The sequence below is a fragment of the Centrocercus urophasianus genome, unplaced genomic scaffold (assembly GCF_019232065.1).
Source record: "Centrocercus urophasianus isolate 14NV4802_14NV808 unplaced genomic scaffold, USGS_Curo_1.0 seq_35, whole genome shotgun sequence".
NCBI lineage: Eukaryota > Metazoa > Chordata > Aves > Galliformes > Phasianidae > Centrocercus > Centrocercus urophasianus.
In genome coordinates this window covers 5,090,802-5,107,061 of record NW_024884922.1, presented here as the reverse complement: position 1 = coordinate 5,107,061, position 16,260 = coordinate 5,090,802, and the positions used below count along the sequence as shown (strand labels likewise).

General features: G+C 33.6%; 1 protein-coding gene across 1 annotated transcript; it reads left to right on the top strand.

The window, feature by feature from the left end:
* The first annotated feature begins 393 nt into the window (after window positions 1-393).
* On the top strand, window positions 394-13,713 carry SYT4 (synaptotagmin 4). Its single transcript, XM_042831133.1, has 5 exons — window positions 394-519; window positions 2,336-2,387; window positions 8,820-9,634; window positions 10,938-11,058; window positions 13,406-13,713. The coding sequence occupies exons 1-5, from the start codon at window positions 394-396 to the stop codon at window positions 13,711-13,713; spliced, it is 1,422 nt and encodes a 473-aa protein (XP_042687067.1).
* The last annotated feature ends 2,547 nt before the right edge of the window (window positions 13,714-16,260 follow it).

Sequence of the window (16,260 nt, the reverse complement as noted above, 5' to 3'; positions counted from 1 at the left end):
CCTAGTTGAAACATGTTAGATTTAAAGCTCTGAATTTAGACAGAACTTTCAAATGTGATAAGGACATATATTATTTGCAGAATATTTAGGATCAAGTACTTCCAGATCTGAATATCAATTATATATATATATTTATATATATATATATATAAAATATATATGTATGTATATGTCTCTCTCCAATTTATAGGAGGGAGATGAGGTTCTTTTAATATCTGTGTACCCGGTGTGAGATTAAGAAACAATGGTTCATATGTTAGTCCAACCAGTTTATTACAAATCCTAATCAGGGAGACGGGGAAGGGAAGGAGGGTGATAGAAAAGATACGAAAGAAGCAAGAATTGTGTAAAGCGGGGATAGTCACCACCAGCATCCAGCAGCAATCCCGTTGCATGATGTTTGAAGGTCCAAGGCAGAAGCAGCAGGGGGAGAGAGCAGCAATGTGGCAGGTCTTGGGCAGCAAGCAGGTAGCAGGAAGCAGTCACGTAGCCAATCCCGGAGGAGGCAGCAGGACTCAGGTAAGAGGCCCAGGAGAGTCTGTAAGCATGCAGGAATTCTGTAGTGTGAGGAATCTGATTGCAGACATCTTTGTTCTTCCTCAGCATCATGGTACAGCGCAGAGCAAGCCCAGGAGGGAGAGAGCACAAAGCAAGACCAGGAAGGAGAGAGGCAGGTTGTGAGGCTTCTCATGACAGAAACCTCTTCTTCTTCATGAGGAACCTGTTGACAGAATAACCTCCATTCTTCTTCATGACAAACTGTTTCCAGAAAACCTAAATCTCGTGGTTTTCGATTGCTCTTTTATCCTACTTTTTCTCCTGTCTATGTGACATCCCTGGGTGCTTGAGCAAGAGTCATATGAGTACCCCCTGAGATGTCCTCTTGATCTTCCTTGAGATAAGTCCACACAAAAAAACTGCTTCACGGCTATTAAGCTGAAGCTCATCTCTCTCTCGTTGTCCCTGGCCTTGTCCATCTGTGTCCCTCAGACAGAGGATTTCACAACCCTTGCCCAGGACTTGTCCATCAAAGTTCTCCAGACAAAGGATTTCTCAACCCCTGCCCAGGACTTGCCTTGTTCATCTGTGTCCCCAGCAAGCTTTGAGACAATGATGTAAAAGAGTAATCTCTTACTATATATATATATATATATCTTCAGAATCTCTCTTCTCCTCTACCTCTTTTATTTACTGTTGAATTCATTTTCCTAGGGATTATCTGTGTCTCATCTCATGTGGTGCCCATCACAAGAGTAAGTGTTGCAAAATTTATGAAATTAAACTCTGCAAATTTTAATTTCAACAATGTCATCTTTGAAGTCCAAACAAAGAATTGACTTAAGATAAAACTTCTTGTAAAGCAGCATTGTTAAATCACTCTTCAGGGCACAGGCTCCAGTTCTAGCTTCAGAGAATTTCTCTACTCTTTGAACATCAAAATATTAAACCTCTACTGAAGTGAAGCAGATATAACATTTAGCTGCCATATGTACCATACTAAAACAGTGCTTTCATAGATGGTGAGAAATTAGGTCTTCTTAGGTAATCTTAGACCCTAAGCACTGCAATTAGGTAACATATTTATTTTCTGACTGAATACCTCATTACACTGGACAAAAATCAATGGACAAAGACCATTTCTTCCTTTACGGTACTTAAAGAATGATACTTAGGACATTCCTGCAAAAAGACAAGAGCACAAGAAGTACTTGAATCTGAGTCATAATTTTTCTGATGCAGTACTCTTGCTTTTGGTGTGCTAGAAGCCAATAAATCTTTGTAGTTTCTTTAATTTGGCATCTTCTCCATAACGTACGTATATACAATGGATCCAAAGCAGATGAACAAAGTGAAGAAATAGACTGCATGCTTGACTTTTTCATATTCCATTGGTGAACCTGCTTATCTAAAGCCAGGAAAATAAATATTTCACAGAAAGTTCTTCTATTGTTCCAAGATATCTTAAGATTTTCCTGATCATAAACATACGTATGCTAGAATTAAAACTGAATTTTAGATTAAAGTTCACAAAACTTGGTTTAAGTATGGTTTAGTCAAAAAATTTTCCTGTTTTAGCAAAACAACAACAACAAAACATAGAAGACCTGTCTGTTAGTAAAGGCTGAAATTTCAAAAGAAGACTGAATGAACAACTTACGAAATTTAAATTAATTCAAGACTTTTAATATCACAACGTTATTCTAAATTCTCAGTCTAATTCCCTAGTAGTACCCTTCTCTTTTATTTCAACAATTAATGCCAATTAAAATATAAAAGAAATTCATGACATAAATGTAGGTATGTTTCTGTTTCCTATTTTAATCATTCTTATCAGGACCCTTCTAGAGTATCTTCTCCTCAACAAGTAGAGACTATCAAGATAAAAAGTATTTCATTTCCTGAGGTGCCTATAGCCCTGACTGAAAACTTAAGAGGCATTTTGATTTACTTGGTTTCCAGAAACTGTTAAACATATACATGTAAACTAATTTTAGCAGATCACAATCCCCACTACCCATGAACTTCAGAAAACTGAAATAAATAAAATGAGTAGCTGTTATCCAAATAAAAGCATAACCTGAAATGATAAATTACCCAGAAAAAAATAATAATAAAATCTTAGATATAAAAAAAAAATAGGAAAGGAATTTTAAAGTAGTCTCTCCTTCCAAAATGAAAGTTTACTCCATGGTATCTTATTTTATATATTTATTTTTATATACCTTATTTATATATTATATTCATATAACATAATTAATAATGAATAATAATAATTTATAACATGTTTGCATATTATATTTATATATAATATACTGTATTATATAATATAATGTAACTCTTAGTCATCTGATCATCAGACACTTTCAGTACACATGGAGTGAAACTACTCTGGAGACTTTCCTGCAAAAAACTGCAACAGTGAAGACATGTCTCATTCTCTCTTTTCATCCACCACATAAAACTGCAGGGAGCTTTTCTCATCAAAAAATAAAAATAAAGGAAAATACATACTATTGTGTGCTTAATAAAACTTTCAGTGTGGTACCATGACTTCTGAAGGGAAAGAAATATTTCCCACTCTAGGAGGAATCTTGTTATCTTTCAAACATTTGATGTTACTTTCTAAATAAAAACAATGTTAAATTACTGGAATGGTTTCTTTCACACTTGTTATTACACACCTTAAAGTTTCATCAAGACATTGATCTACATAGTATCACCACAGAGGAGAAAAATACTTTTTATTATTATTCTTATTAAATACCTGAGTAAGTGTAAAATCTATTTTAGGCATTCTTGCCTAGTTTTAGGAATGGAATTCAGCTCTAAAGCAACTATAACAAACCATATGTGCAACAGACATTTTAAATTTGCACTACAGAGAATGAGTATCTGGTCAATACAACCAGTAGAATCAAGAGAAAGTTGACCCCAGAGGCATGGCTCAATTTCATGTTTAAAACATTAGTTTAGATTTCTGTACATCTGTATGTGAACTAGGGAATTTATTTAGTTGCTTCCATGAACTTATATAATGACATTTGAGGCTGTTTCCATATCTCAGACCCTCTAGTAGGCGCCTCTTCCTCATCTTTGTCTGCTCATCCAGATTTGATTTCAAGAATTTTCTGGTAACTGATGTATCTACATGGGCTGGCAAATGCAGTCCAGAAAACCTACAGCACTCTTCAATGGACACCGGATAATTCATATAGACCATTCTTATGTGTGTAGCTGAATTCAGTTTCAACGCAGGAAGAATCAATGAGTCTTCTGTGGCATCTGAAAACATGCTTGTACATAGCTAGGGACTGTCAAAGCTGGAGACAATAAATGGAGGGATGCTAGCCCCCATTCCATAGTCTAATTGTAATTGAAACAGAACTGAATGAATGAAGCAGCATACTTACCTGAATCCCTTTGTAGATCATTCTGAAGTTGTTTCATTTTCAGTGAATGGTAAACACTTCCCTCAATTAGGGACCTCTGCTTGTATTCTCACTGAAATTTTATTTACAAGGGGGGCTAGAGGGCTTGAATTTAATTGGTGCTGAACAGTATTAATTAATATCTGTAGCTTAGTACCTGGCAACTGTAGAAAATAAATGTAATTTTTGAAAATGTGAAATTCTGTCCTTATGCTGCAGGGAAACATTTCACAGAGATGGGAAGATGGAAAGCTGTTTCATCAGTTTTACCTCATACATATAAATTTTGGAGTTTTATTTTTATAATCTTTACTTGACGCTTTACTGGATATTGTCCAGAATATTAGGCTTTCCCCATATTTAGGCTATGGGATCTGAGGAATGATGGCAGTTCATTTGCCACTGATGGGCCATCTTTTCCAGCTCCATATGCTTATTTGAGGCCTCTCTGCTTTGGGAAGTGTACAGACTGTGTTACTTAGCAACCACCCTCCCTTTTCTTTGTGAAGAGGGTGCTCTGCGCATGCACGAGCATCAGTAATCTGGTTTGCAGACCACAGAAGGCCCTGATGTGATACAGTCAGCCAAAGTGTATACAGAGATATTTTGCACATGATTAATCCACTGCATCTCAGTGTAGACAAAATCTCAGCCAGCTTCTTTTGATGTCCTGTCTCTGAATTGAAACTATTTGAGATTACTGTATTTAGTTTGATGGGAAATTTGAGGAAATATTATGTCAGCAGTGAATTCTTAGTCCGTGCTTTCTAAAGAGCATTTTACAAACTGCATGAAGTTTTTCTGAAGTATCCACGTTGTTTTTCAGAACAGAGGAAAGTGCAAAGAATGTACAGCCACAGAGGGAGAGTAACTGCTATGTTAAAAAAAAAAAAAAAAAAAAAAAAAGACCCTGAAAAATAGTGATTTACTTGATTATTAAAAAGGACAGAGACCTCAAATGAGGATTTTTTTTTTTTTTCCCCTCTGCTTTCTTGACAGAAGTATACATGAAGAAACAGAGAGTTGGCTGTATTTGTGTTTGTGCTACCTATATGGGTGTGTACAACTCGGCTAGTGCTGATGGCTGTAAAACGTACACTAGATGGTGCTTGCACAACACAGGGAGCAAAAAGTACGTCTGTCTCAGAATGTGTTAGGAACTCAATACTCCACCTCTTTCTCGAGTATTTTCTGGGATATGCACTCTGTTCCATGATGTGGAATCATGTAATTTAGTATAGAAGTTTCATGATTGTAGTAAGAAACTGGTTATCTGCTATTTCAGTGATGAATGCAACAAAGAAATATAATCATTCACTTGCATATTTGTTTATATACTTGCATATGCCTATGCATACACTCAGTCTTCTCAATTCCAAATGTCTAAATACAGAAGAGAAACATTTTCTATCATGTTTTGAAAAGCTACACTTGCACTGAACAGAATAGAAAGGAAGGTTTCTGTACAAAATGTTTATGCAACATCCACCACCACAGGATTCTTACACAGTGTGTAAAATCTAAGATGAAATACCAGGAGTTAGGGGGAAAATAATAATATTAAAAGAACGTGTATCTTTCATATTTCAGCAAATTTTATCACAGGCAATCAAAATAACAGAGAAAATAATAAGAAAAAATAATCTGGATGGTCAAGGGAAGTCTTTCTGTGAACTATATATATATATATATATATATGAAACATATGGAAAACTAAAAGAAAATCTGAATCAATAAATTCTATATTATCATGTGCCCCAATATTTGTTAATATTTAGACTAAGGACGTCCCAGATTTCATTAATAATAGTAATTATTATCTTTATTATCTCTATCATCACAAATTGTTTACAATCATACAAGCCTCATCACATGCAATCCTAGCTCAGCTAGGATTGATAACCAAGTAAGCTATAACTTATGCTTACTCTTGTGAATTGTTTTTAAAGCTCAGGCATAATAACATATTGTGATAGTTTAATATCCCAGTTAAACATATTTTAACCTATATTTGTATGAGGGTTTTTTATTTCAACTGTATCAAGTGTCTTAAATACCTGAAAAGGGGTCTAAAATTAAATGGAATTGTTTTCAGTGGGTGTACATTTTGAGAAATGAATTCTGAATGGAGAAAGATAAGTGATTAGTAAGGATGGCAGAGGGAAGACTTGGCAGGAGGAAAGAAGTTGAGCTATTTGTAAAGTGGATTGGTGCCAGTATGTGAACGTAACATTTCCAAATCAAACTGTATTGACAAAACACACCTAAAAGCAAAGCAAGTTGACACATAGAACTCTAAGTGTTTGAAAAAGAAACAATGGTAAGTTATTCTCCATGCTTTTTAAGTGACTTAAGAAGTAAGGAAGTATAAGGTAGTGGATATAGTTATATCCACATAAAAGAGATGGGTAGGTACATGTAACAAGACAAATTGCTGAAAGTGCTACAGAAGGAGAAAAGAATAATTAATATTAGCCAAAATATTTTCAGTTCTAAGACCAGGCAAGTGCTTTGATAATAGTGAGCTTCAATTCCTCAAATTTCCCTTTTTATTGTTCCAAATGCCAAGAAGCTTCACTGGCTTCAATGTTAAACAAGAATATTCTTTGAAGTGGGCCAAGACATACCAGCATCCAAGCAGCCAATTGTGGAGCAGGGTGATTCCAGACTATGTCAGCATCTGGATTTTGTTATTTAGATGAAAAACAACACCTGTTTCCCATTTATGCAGCAGAATTAACAGTTGGGATTCAAAGTTGGCTGATACAGTTCCTTTTGAATCCAGAAGTCAGATGCCAGATGCTGGCTTTTGCAGCTCTGTTGCTCTATGATTTGTCCTGGTTTATTATAGTAGTCCTAATTTTGGGCAGTCCTGCTTTCTTTTTCTGTTTCTCTCAATTTCTCTCACCTGCCTGCCCATTACCCCTATCTCTCTAAATGTTCTTAGTCCAGACTGGGGGACTGATATGTAAATTTTGTAAAATCCAGATATATCTCAATAGATTCAGCTCTTTCGCAGACAAGCAGGAAACATTATGACAAATTGTTGTAATGTAATTAGTTGTGAGTATAAAAAATTTTAGTTATCTTCTTTTTTCCTATGTACCCCACCCATCTGATAATTCTAACAACACTCATGACATCATCCTTATCTAATTACTCATTTAAGGAAGTTAATTAATATTTTAAATACTAAATTGATTTTATCACTTCTTCCAGTAGCTGTAGAATAAAAACACAGCATGATTTCCATTACTATAAAAATTTTAAATGTAAACTCATGAAAAAGCACTAAAAATGTATAGATGATTCCTGAAAGTTATTTAAAGTATTCTGATTATCTTTCAATTACTCCTTGCTTTCTACCTTTGTTTCATATACATTTAAATTTCTACAGCTATGGTAATACTTGAAACTCAGAGAAAAATTCTCAGCTTAAAAAAATATATATATTTTTAAAATTTTGCATGTCTTTTTCAGTCATTAATTGACTTCTTACAATTAAACATAGATTGATACAGCTTGTAAGCAGAAGTAAAGTGACATGTTTATTGTAAGAAGAAATTAATTAATAAGACCTTACACTTTCTGTTCTGGAACATTTTGCCCTACTTTTCTTTGATAATATTACTTTGTGGGGTTTTGTTTTGTTTTGTTTTTGTTTTTACTCAGACTAAAAGTTACGGTGGTAGCACATATATTAGACCAGGTTTTACCTAGATAAAGCATGTTTAGTAATGTGTACAGGAGGATAGTTTTGCTTTCCTTGTTCAAAATGATGTGCTAATTATTTGCTACAGGAACTGTAACACAATTGGATTTATGCAGAAACAATGCCATTCCATTAATATTCTACTAGTCTACTAGTTCAGAGAATAAAGATTAAGCTCTTATTGTTACACTGTGGGAGGTTTAAACTCACTTAGTCATGTTACTTATGGGCAAAATTGGATTTCCAATTAGTTGTGCTCATTTGCCCCTTCAATTGTGAATGGCTTGTGAATGGCTAATGATTCAATATGCTACTGAAGTATTCACATCACACTTGAGATTGAAACACCTGGATAGTTTTCGCTTCACTCAGATTTTAATATAGGATTAATATCAAAATTACATTTTAATGTTTCTCTTACACACTCAAAAGAAGTGATCCATCCTGTATGCTCTCCACAGCTTTGATTCATAGCATCTCAGATTCAAAGCTTAGTGGGTGTCAAAGATACACTGAAGAGTATTTCAGCTTTGGACTCTCATGCAACTGCCAAATGTCACATCCATCTGGAGGGGACACTTGGCAGGTAGTTATTCTAATTTTTCTTGACAGACTTTCTCCTGGAATGTATTGAAAATCCTCTTGAAACTCTTGAGTGTTACAACCTCCTGAAAAACTCAGTTTCAGCAGATACCTCCAGGCAATTATGAGATCAGACCATAAAACTGAGTTAGTTGAGTGTACAAAGCATTTTAGGAGACTGTGAAAAGCAGATGATATTCCTATAAGTAACAGACATATCAGAATGCTTATATCTAAGAAATACAGTTCCATAAACTCAAAGATCAAACCTTATCTGTTTTTGCTCGCTGACATATAAACTCAGAAATTACACACAGAGTGATGAAATAGCTGAGAAATTACTCATTTTAATTACTGTTGGGGTGGGAACTCTGTTTTCCTTCCAGACATCTTTTGTATGGAAAAATACTAACAGCATGGGACTACACTTTTGCGCCAGCAGGTGGCGACCAATGCGTGCAACGCAGAGCACTTTCAGTCTGTCAACTGCTCCTATTACCATCTTGTATTAGTTTGCTTTGCTAAATTTACTATATATCACACAGAGTAGAAGAAAATGCTGCTTATTTGTTTGTTGCTGTTTATTTAACTTGCAGATGAAATTCCTACAGTTGTTGGGATCTTTAGTGCATTTGGCCTTGTCTTCTCTGTCTCCCTTTTTGCTTGGATCTGCTGTCAGCGCAAATCATCCAAATCCAATAAGACTCCTCCATATAAGTTTGTTCATGTTCTGAAGGGAGTTGATATTTATCCTGAGAATCTCAACAGTAAGAAGAAGTTTGGAGTAGATGATAAAAGTGAAGCAAAGAGCAAATCAGCAATGCCAAAGAATTCTCTTCATCTTGACCTGGAGAACAGAGATCTAAATGGCAACTTTCCGAAAACAATCTCTAAAATGCAGAGTTCTCCAGGCCCTGAAAATTCATCTTCAAAGCATTTTTCAGAAAAGAAGAAAGATTTAGTTTCCCCTGATAGTTTAAAATCCACCATGTCCCTGTCATCTGAAGAAAAACAAGACAAGCTAGGAACTCTCTTTCTCTCTTTAGAATACAACTTTGAGAAAAAGGCATTTGTAGTGAGCATCAAGGAAGCACGTGGGCTGCCAGCAATGGATGAACAGTCAATGACTTCTGATCCCTACATCAAAATGACAATCCTTCCTGAGAAAAAGCACAAGGTGAAAACCAGAGTGCTGAGGAAAACCTTAGATCCAGCTTTTGATGAGACCTTCACGTTTTATGGGATCCCCTATAGCCAAATTCAAGACTTAACACTCCATTTTATGATCTTGAGCTTCGACAGATTTTCCAGAGATGACGTCATTGGAGAAGTCCTCATTCCCCTTGCAGGAACTGAATTGTCAGAAGGAAGGATGCTAATGGACAGAGAGATCATCAAAAGAAATGTTAGGGTAACATATTTCTTACTTAAAATTTAGAAGAGTTGTACTAGTTTAACTATAATATTTGAGCAATATTAATAGCATCCTGGGAAAAGAAGGGAACAAGTTTATCAAATGAACTACTGACATCTTTTCATTAGGGCAGAATAAGGAAACAATTTTACAACTATAATAAAATCAAGTTAAAACAAGCATTTGAAAAGAAAATGTTAGAATTCTAAATTCTACTTGCTTAATCAGAGGGTCAGCAGGTTTTAGTGGATCCATTCACATTAGGTCAAGAGGCCTAAATTCATTTTAGTTTGCTTTGATGTGAAAGAATGCAAAAATTTATACATTATTATACTCTTTCTTCATCTTTCCTATTTTAAATCATGCTTTTTTTTCCCTCAATGACTTTTAAATAAGCTGCATTTGTTCTAAAGATCCTAAGATATGAGGGAGATGTTAAAACCACAGCAAAGTCAGTGGAAAAACTTATTGATTTCACCAGGCTCAAAATATTTCATATCTTTTTGTCTCATTTCAGAATAGAAAGATCATTTACAACAGTCACAGAGCCATAGAAATGCATAGGAATCATGTGCACTTCTTTTATTCTCTACTAAAAAGTAGCTTGTATATTGACTTTCAATTTGATTGTTTCCAAAGGTGAAGCACGCTGACAAATCAACTAAACGTCTGCAAGAGATCACACCTATAACTAATATAATTGTTTTGCAATTCTTTCATTATATTGCAATTATAACTATGTCACTGATATTTTGCTGATAAATTAGTGGATTTTCTGATACATAAAGTATTCTCATTTTTTGTTTCCACTGGCTCCATCCTTACTGTGAAATAAATGACTCTTTCACTAATGGGCTACATTAATTTTAAGACTAAAAATATTTTATTATTTTTCTTTTTGTGAATTACTTTTATTCAATTTGTTTTTCAACTCTTTTTTTTCACAAAGTTTCTTATTTATTTTTCTTAAGAAACTTTACTTACACTGAGACTTATTTTACAGGATATAGGATTTCATTTCTTATCTCTGAAGCTAACAATACCCTACTATACATATTTTCACAGCTTTATTCATTTCAAATTCTAATAGCAAGATATAGGAGGAGTTGTAGAACTGCAGTACAGGAAAGTTATATTTTGTTTGTGAAGCATCACAGCTCCATGAATTATATCTTTTGACATCAGTTTGAGATACACAGTTATGCAACACTGCAGAAATCCTATTCTATCTAGTTTCAAAGTTGGTGAACATAATTGCTCATAAATAGTTTTTCTTTTTTATTTCTTTTAATTTCCTCAGAAGTCATCTGGACGTGGAGAACTGCTGATCTCTCTCTGTTATCAATCTACAACAAATACACTAACTGTGGTTGTTTTAAAAGCCAGACATCTACCTAAATCTGATGTTTCAGGATTATCAGGTAATGTTTTCAGTAATGAATAAGCCTTAAGAATATAAAACAAACAGACAGAAGACAGCTGAAATGTGACATTTCAAGGATTAAAAATAACCCAGAAATGAGGAAGTGGTGTCTGCATTGTCTGCAGCCTACTCATCTCATTCATATCTAGGTCAATGTTTTATTTTTCAGAGAACATATATTAGAAATTTCTTCAAGCATATTAGGGAAAAATAAAAATAAAATACAAGGAAACATGACATTTATTGGAAGTGGAGACCAATGAGTTTTGTCATTGTCTATAACAGGATCCAACTGTCATAAGAAGATATTGCAGATACTAAAACTTTTACATATGACAAAGAAATTCAGTTTATTATTCGCTAATCAATATCAAGTGAGATTCTTATATGGAATATTTCAGCTTTGAATCCAAAAGTCAACAAATTACATCTGTGTTGAATTTAGTCCACTGGTATTAATGTTTATTTGGCAAGGTGAAAGGTGAACTACTTCAGTGCTTGGAATACACTGAAAAAGGAGTCTTTTTATAACTCCCGTCTCCTACTCTTGTACCATTTTGCAAATAATAAAACTTTTTTTGAAGCTGATGTTAGAACTGTAGTTAGGTGCATGCTAATGTCAGATAACTTAATAAAATTCAAAATAAAATATACTAACCTCCTGAAAAGAAGGCAAACACACACACTGAAAAACAACAGTACCCAACAGAGGACTTCAAACAGTAAATCATCTGTATTGAGTCCGTACAAGTCTTGATTCTTTTGATGCACAGGATATTTTGAAAGAAAGAGGAAGCAGTTTTTGTAGGCTTTTAATTTTAGTTACTGCAGCTAATAATACTGTACTTCTACTTCTCATATCAAGAGATATGGATATTGAGATCTCCTAATAAGTCTAATAAAGTCAAAAGCAACATTCCAGTCTTATCAATTAGCCAAAAATAGCAGTCAAAAAATTTATTTCAAAAGAAATAGACAACATCATTAATCTACTGATGGCTAGTGATTTTGATATTCTTAGACCTTGTGTGGTGTGTATTCATTCCAAGCTAATGAAAAAATTATAGTAAATAAAACTTACTGTTAAAAAAAAAAAAAGTGTTCATTTTGTTAAGATGCATTTTTTGCACACTTTGCTCACATCAAACTGCTGTGAGTCCAAGCAGACAAAAACATTTTCATCATCTGACCACTTCATTCTGATAACTAGAGCATACATTTTCTAAATAAGGCTAAATTTTAATTTCACTTGGCAAAAAAAAAAAAAAAAAAAAAAAAAAAAATTGTTTCTTGTGTTTATTAGTGGACTGCTTATGTAGACTATTTGGCTTGATTAACTTCCATAGACTGGAATTTTCATTGCATTTGAACCATTAGAATTTGAACACAAGTCCTCCTTTGCACTGAAATAAATGCATACATAAATGAAGAATTAGTGTACTTGAAACTAATCATTCCCACTACTTTTTTTTTTTTTTTTTTTAATTCCTCTGAAGGTGAGATATAGCCATAATTGAAAACAATAGTTAAGGAATCTTGCAACACATTGTTGAAAAATTCTGAAGGATGCAAACGTTCAGTGTTCACTAACAATGTTAATGTTATGGACTTTTTCTCTTCCCCTCCTCAGTAACATATAAAATATTTAAAGACAAACCACATGCAGCCAGTAAATGTAATCTTACATTTGAAGTTTAGTTTTAAATTTATTTAGTAAAAAGATGTGGGAGAAATTTAATCAAGATAATTAATTTTGGTACAACCAAACCAGAAATAAATTATGTCCATTTTCTCAGCATAAGATTATTCTCTTGCTTTTGAGATTTTATTTTGTTTGATCCTTATTCACAGAATTGTAGGGGTTGGAAGGGACCTCCAGAGATCATCGAGCCCAACCCCCAATTAATTAATACTGGTGATTATTTTCTACTTGTAGAATGTGTAAAAAACAGATTTCTATTACATTTAATTACATAGGGATTTGTATTTCTCAGAATACATTGGAAATTTATCATCTTTCACACTAACATTTGAAGCAACGGAGTATAATTACCAAAGTTAACAGACTACAATGTCTTGTGAAAGAAACACCTCCATAGTACAAATAAGACATTACCTAAATCTTGATTACATATTTTGATATCCGTAAATGGAGCTTAAAAGAACTAATTCAGAATTAAACACACACACACACACAAAAAAAAAAAAAACTAGATAAAGCAAATCATCTTTAGTAGATTGAAACATCACTGTGCTGTAGTTCTCTTGGTATGCTATAAAGTTTACCAGTAACTAGAAGAAGGAACTTCTAAATATCTTATTTGTGTTATTTCTTTCTATTGCAGATCCTTATGTCAAAGTGAATCTGTACCATGTTAAGAAGAGAATTTCTAAAAAGAAAACCCATGTCAAGAAGTGTACCCCTAATGCCGTGTTCAATGAATTGTTTGTCTTTGACATTCCTTGTGAGAGCCTTGATGATATCAGCATTGAATTCTTGGTTTTAGATTCAGATAGAGGGTCAAGGAATGAGGTCATTGGTAGGTTAACCTTAGGATCTTCAGCAGAAGGAACAGGTGGAGAACACTGGAAAGAAATCTGTGAGTATCCTAGGAGACAAATTGCCAAATGGCATATGTTGTGTGACGGTTAGCAGCTCAGAGCAGAGTTAGAACTGAAAAAAAAAACTATATATATTTCCATAGGCAAGTAGCAGTTTTCTTTCTTTGCTATCCGTAATTGCAGGCTTGTAACTACGAGAGTTTTTTGGGGAAGGTGGGGAAATAAAAAACTGGATTGAATTATCAAAATAGAAGGTAACTAAATTTTCAGAGTAAATAAAGTAATTTATATTTCATTAGACTTTAACTTAACTAGATTAGATTAGTATTTTTCTGTAGTTTACATAGCCTAAAATGTCTGAAGCAGTATAATCTTCAACAAGAACAAACTAAGTCTTAGGAAGAAGTAACTAGAAACCTTATTAGTACTGTTATCCAGAAGAAGATAACCTCATTAAAGTATACTGCTAGATCAAAGAAAAAAAACTGCAGCTTAATCTATGATTCTACAATTATTCTGGGAAGGCGCTGAGTCTATAAACACAATGGGGATTGACGGTGAATAAGAGGGACATTATTTTTGTCCCTCTGTCATAAACCTTCTTTTATGAAAATTCAATCATTATTTGTATGTTTTGGTTATTTATACTTTGATCATTCCAAAGACTGAAGAAATTTTCAGTGACTTGCTTTAAATACTACATCAAGTGCAACTAGTTGTTTAACGTATGGAAATACTGTTTAATTATCTACACTTGGATTTTTTAATATGTGTATATATATTCTGTTTTATTACAGTGACTAAAATAGACACATTCTATAAATCATCAAGTAAGTTAATGTATATTGTCTTGTCTAAAGGGCTCCTTTACGAGTGACTATATATGTTAGGAATTGGGATTAGGCATGGGTTACGTTTTTTCCTCTAAGAAGTATTAAACTTTTAGTATTTCATGCCAAGTGAAAGCACTTACCCTCAGACAAAGAAGCATACACGATACTACTGTCACTGATCTTTCGCTAATTATAGTTACATTTAAAGTATTTCAATATCATTTAATGCAACATTATTTCTCCTTTTGATTTTTTCATTAAACGAAAAAGAGAAAGAAAATCACGAGACAGAGTATAAAATCTCATTCATTTGTTTAAATTCCTGAACTTATGTCACTACAGACCGAAAGACTGCTCCGAACAAACAAAGATTAATGCATTCTTAGACATTTCCAGTACAGGAAATCAAGTTAATGCTATGACTAATACAGTATTTTGTTAGACAAAAGACTGGAAAAGTGCATTTCACTTACATGACATGCATTAATGTCTACTACTGATTCCACTGAAAATTGGTGATAAAGGTGTCATGGCTTCATGTTTGCATGACACGTGTGTGCTTAAACTTAATTTGTGCCAGTCTCTGGGAGTCTAAAGTATAAAAAAGATAGGTGTATGTATAAAGGATCTAGGCTCATGAAATTCACTCTTGGTCATACCTAATATATATTTAGGCTGTCAGAACTGTTGCACAAATATAGGCAGTTATTTCCTAACGTTTGTACACTGATTTCTGATAGTGAAGTTTGAAAACATTACTCAGATGTCATTTCTTATTACACTAAAGTAAATAGGAATATGATGATGTTACCTTATAACCACTGACATCTCATTTCAAAAGTGGAAAACAGCTTTCAGTATTTTAGCATACATCATTTTCTCACTTGTATTCCCACTGAAATGAATGAGGCTATTTGGGAATTAATGTACCACACAATATATGGAAAAGTAACAGAAGGAGGATGGAATTTAAACAAACAAACAAAAAATGAATAAAAACAACCAAATAACAACAGCAACAACAATAACAAATCATGTTCAATGTTACATTAATCTCATTAAACAGAAGATTCAGATCTTATGAACAACTTTTGCCTATTTCTTATTGACTTTTCCCTGTTCTCACATGGCCAAATTATGTTTGCAGTAAAGGACACTGAAATATGAAATATGCAAGTAGAAAAATTACACTGAAAGGATTCTATTGAGGCTCTTTCAGATTTTGTGTGAGTAATTTCTTCAGTTTTTGAGATTGTCTTTAATATAACAGTGTTTATAAAGTTCTGTAAAAATTCATTTTCAAAATGACATAAACATGCTTTTTAAGATGATGCTCAATGTACAAAAAGAAAGTGTATTGTATGTATAAAGGAGAAAAATCTTTTTTTTTTTTTTTTTTTTTTGCTTTTTTTCTTTTATAAGCTGATTAACTTCTCAAGGGCTAGATTTGCCAATCTTGTTGAACAAAGTGTAATTCAAAGCCATGCAGTTGAAGCAGTGATGCCCACAAGCTTCAGTGAGGTTTGAAATGTGATCACAGAGTGAAACTCTTCCTATGAATCAAATTGGTACAATGAGGCTATGGACAGGGAGAGGTTTAATAGTGGCTGGAAGAATTTTAGACAGCATTATATGACTAGAGTTGTTAATATTTCTGGTAAGGACAGCACTTTATACTAAAAGTGATTGCATCAGAGGGGTAAGACAGCCGGCAATTCAGTTGGTAAGTGAAATAAACAAATAAATAAAACGTAGGTCTTGTACACTGGCCCATTAGTAACACTATATCTCGGAAAATCAGATGA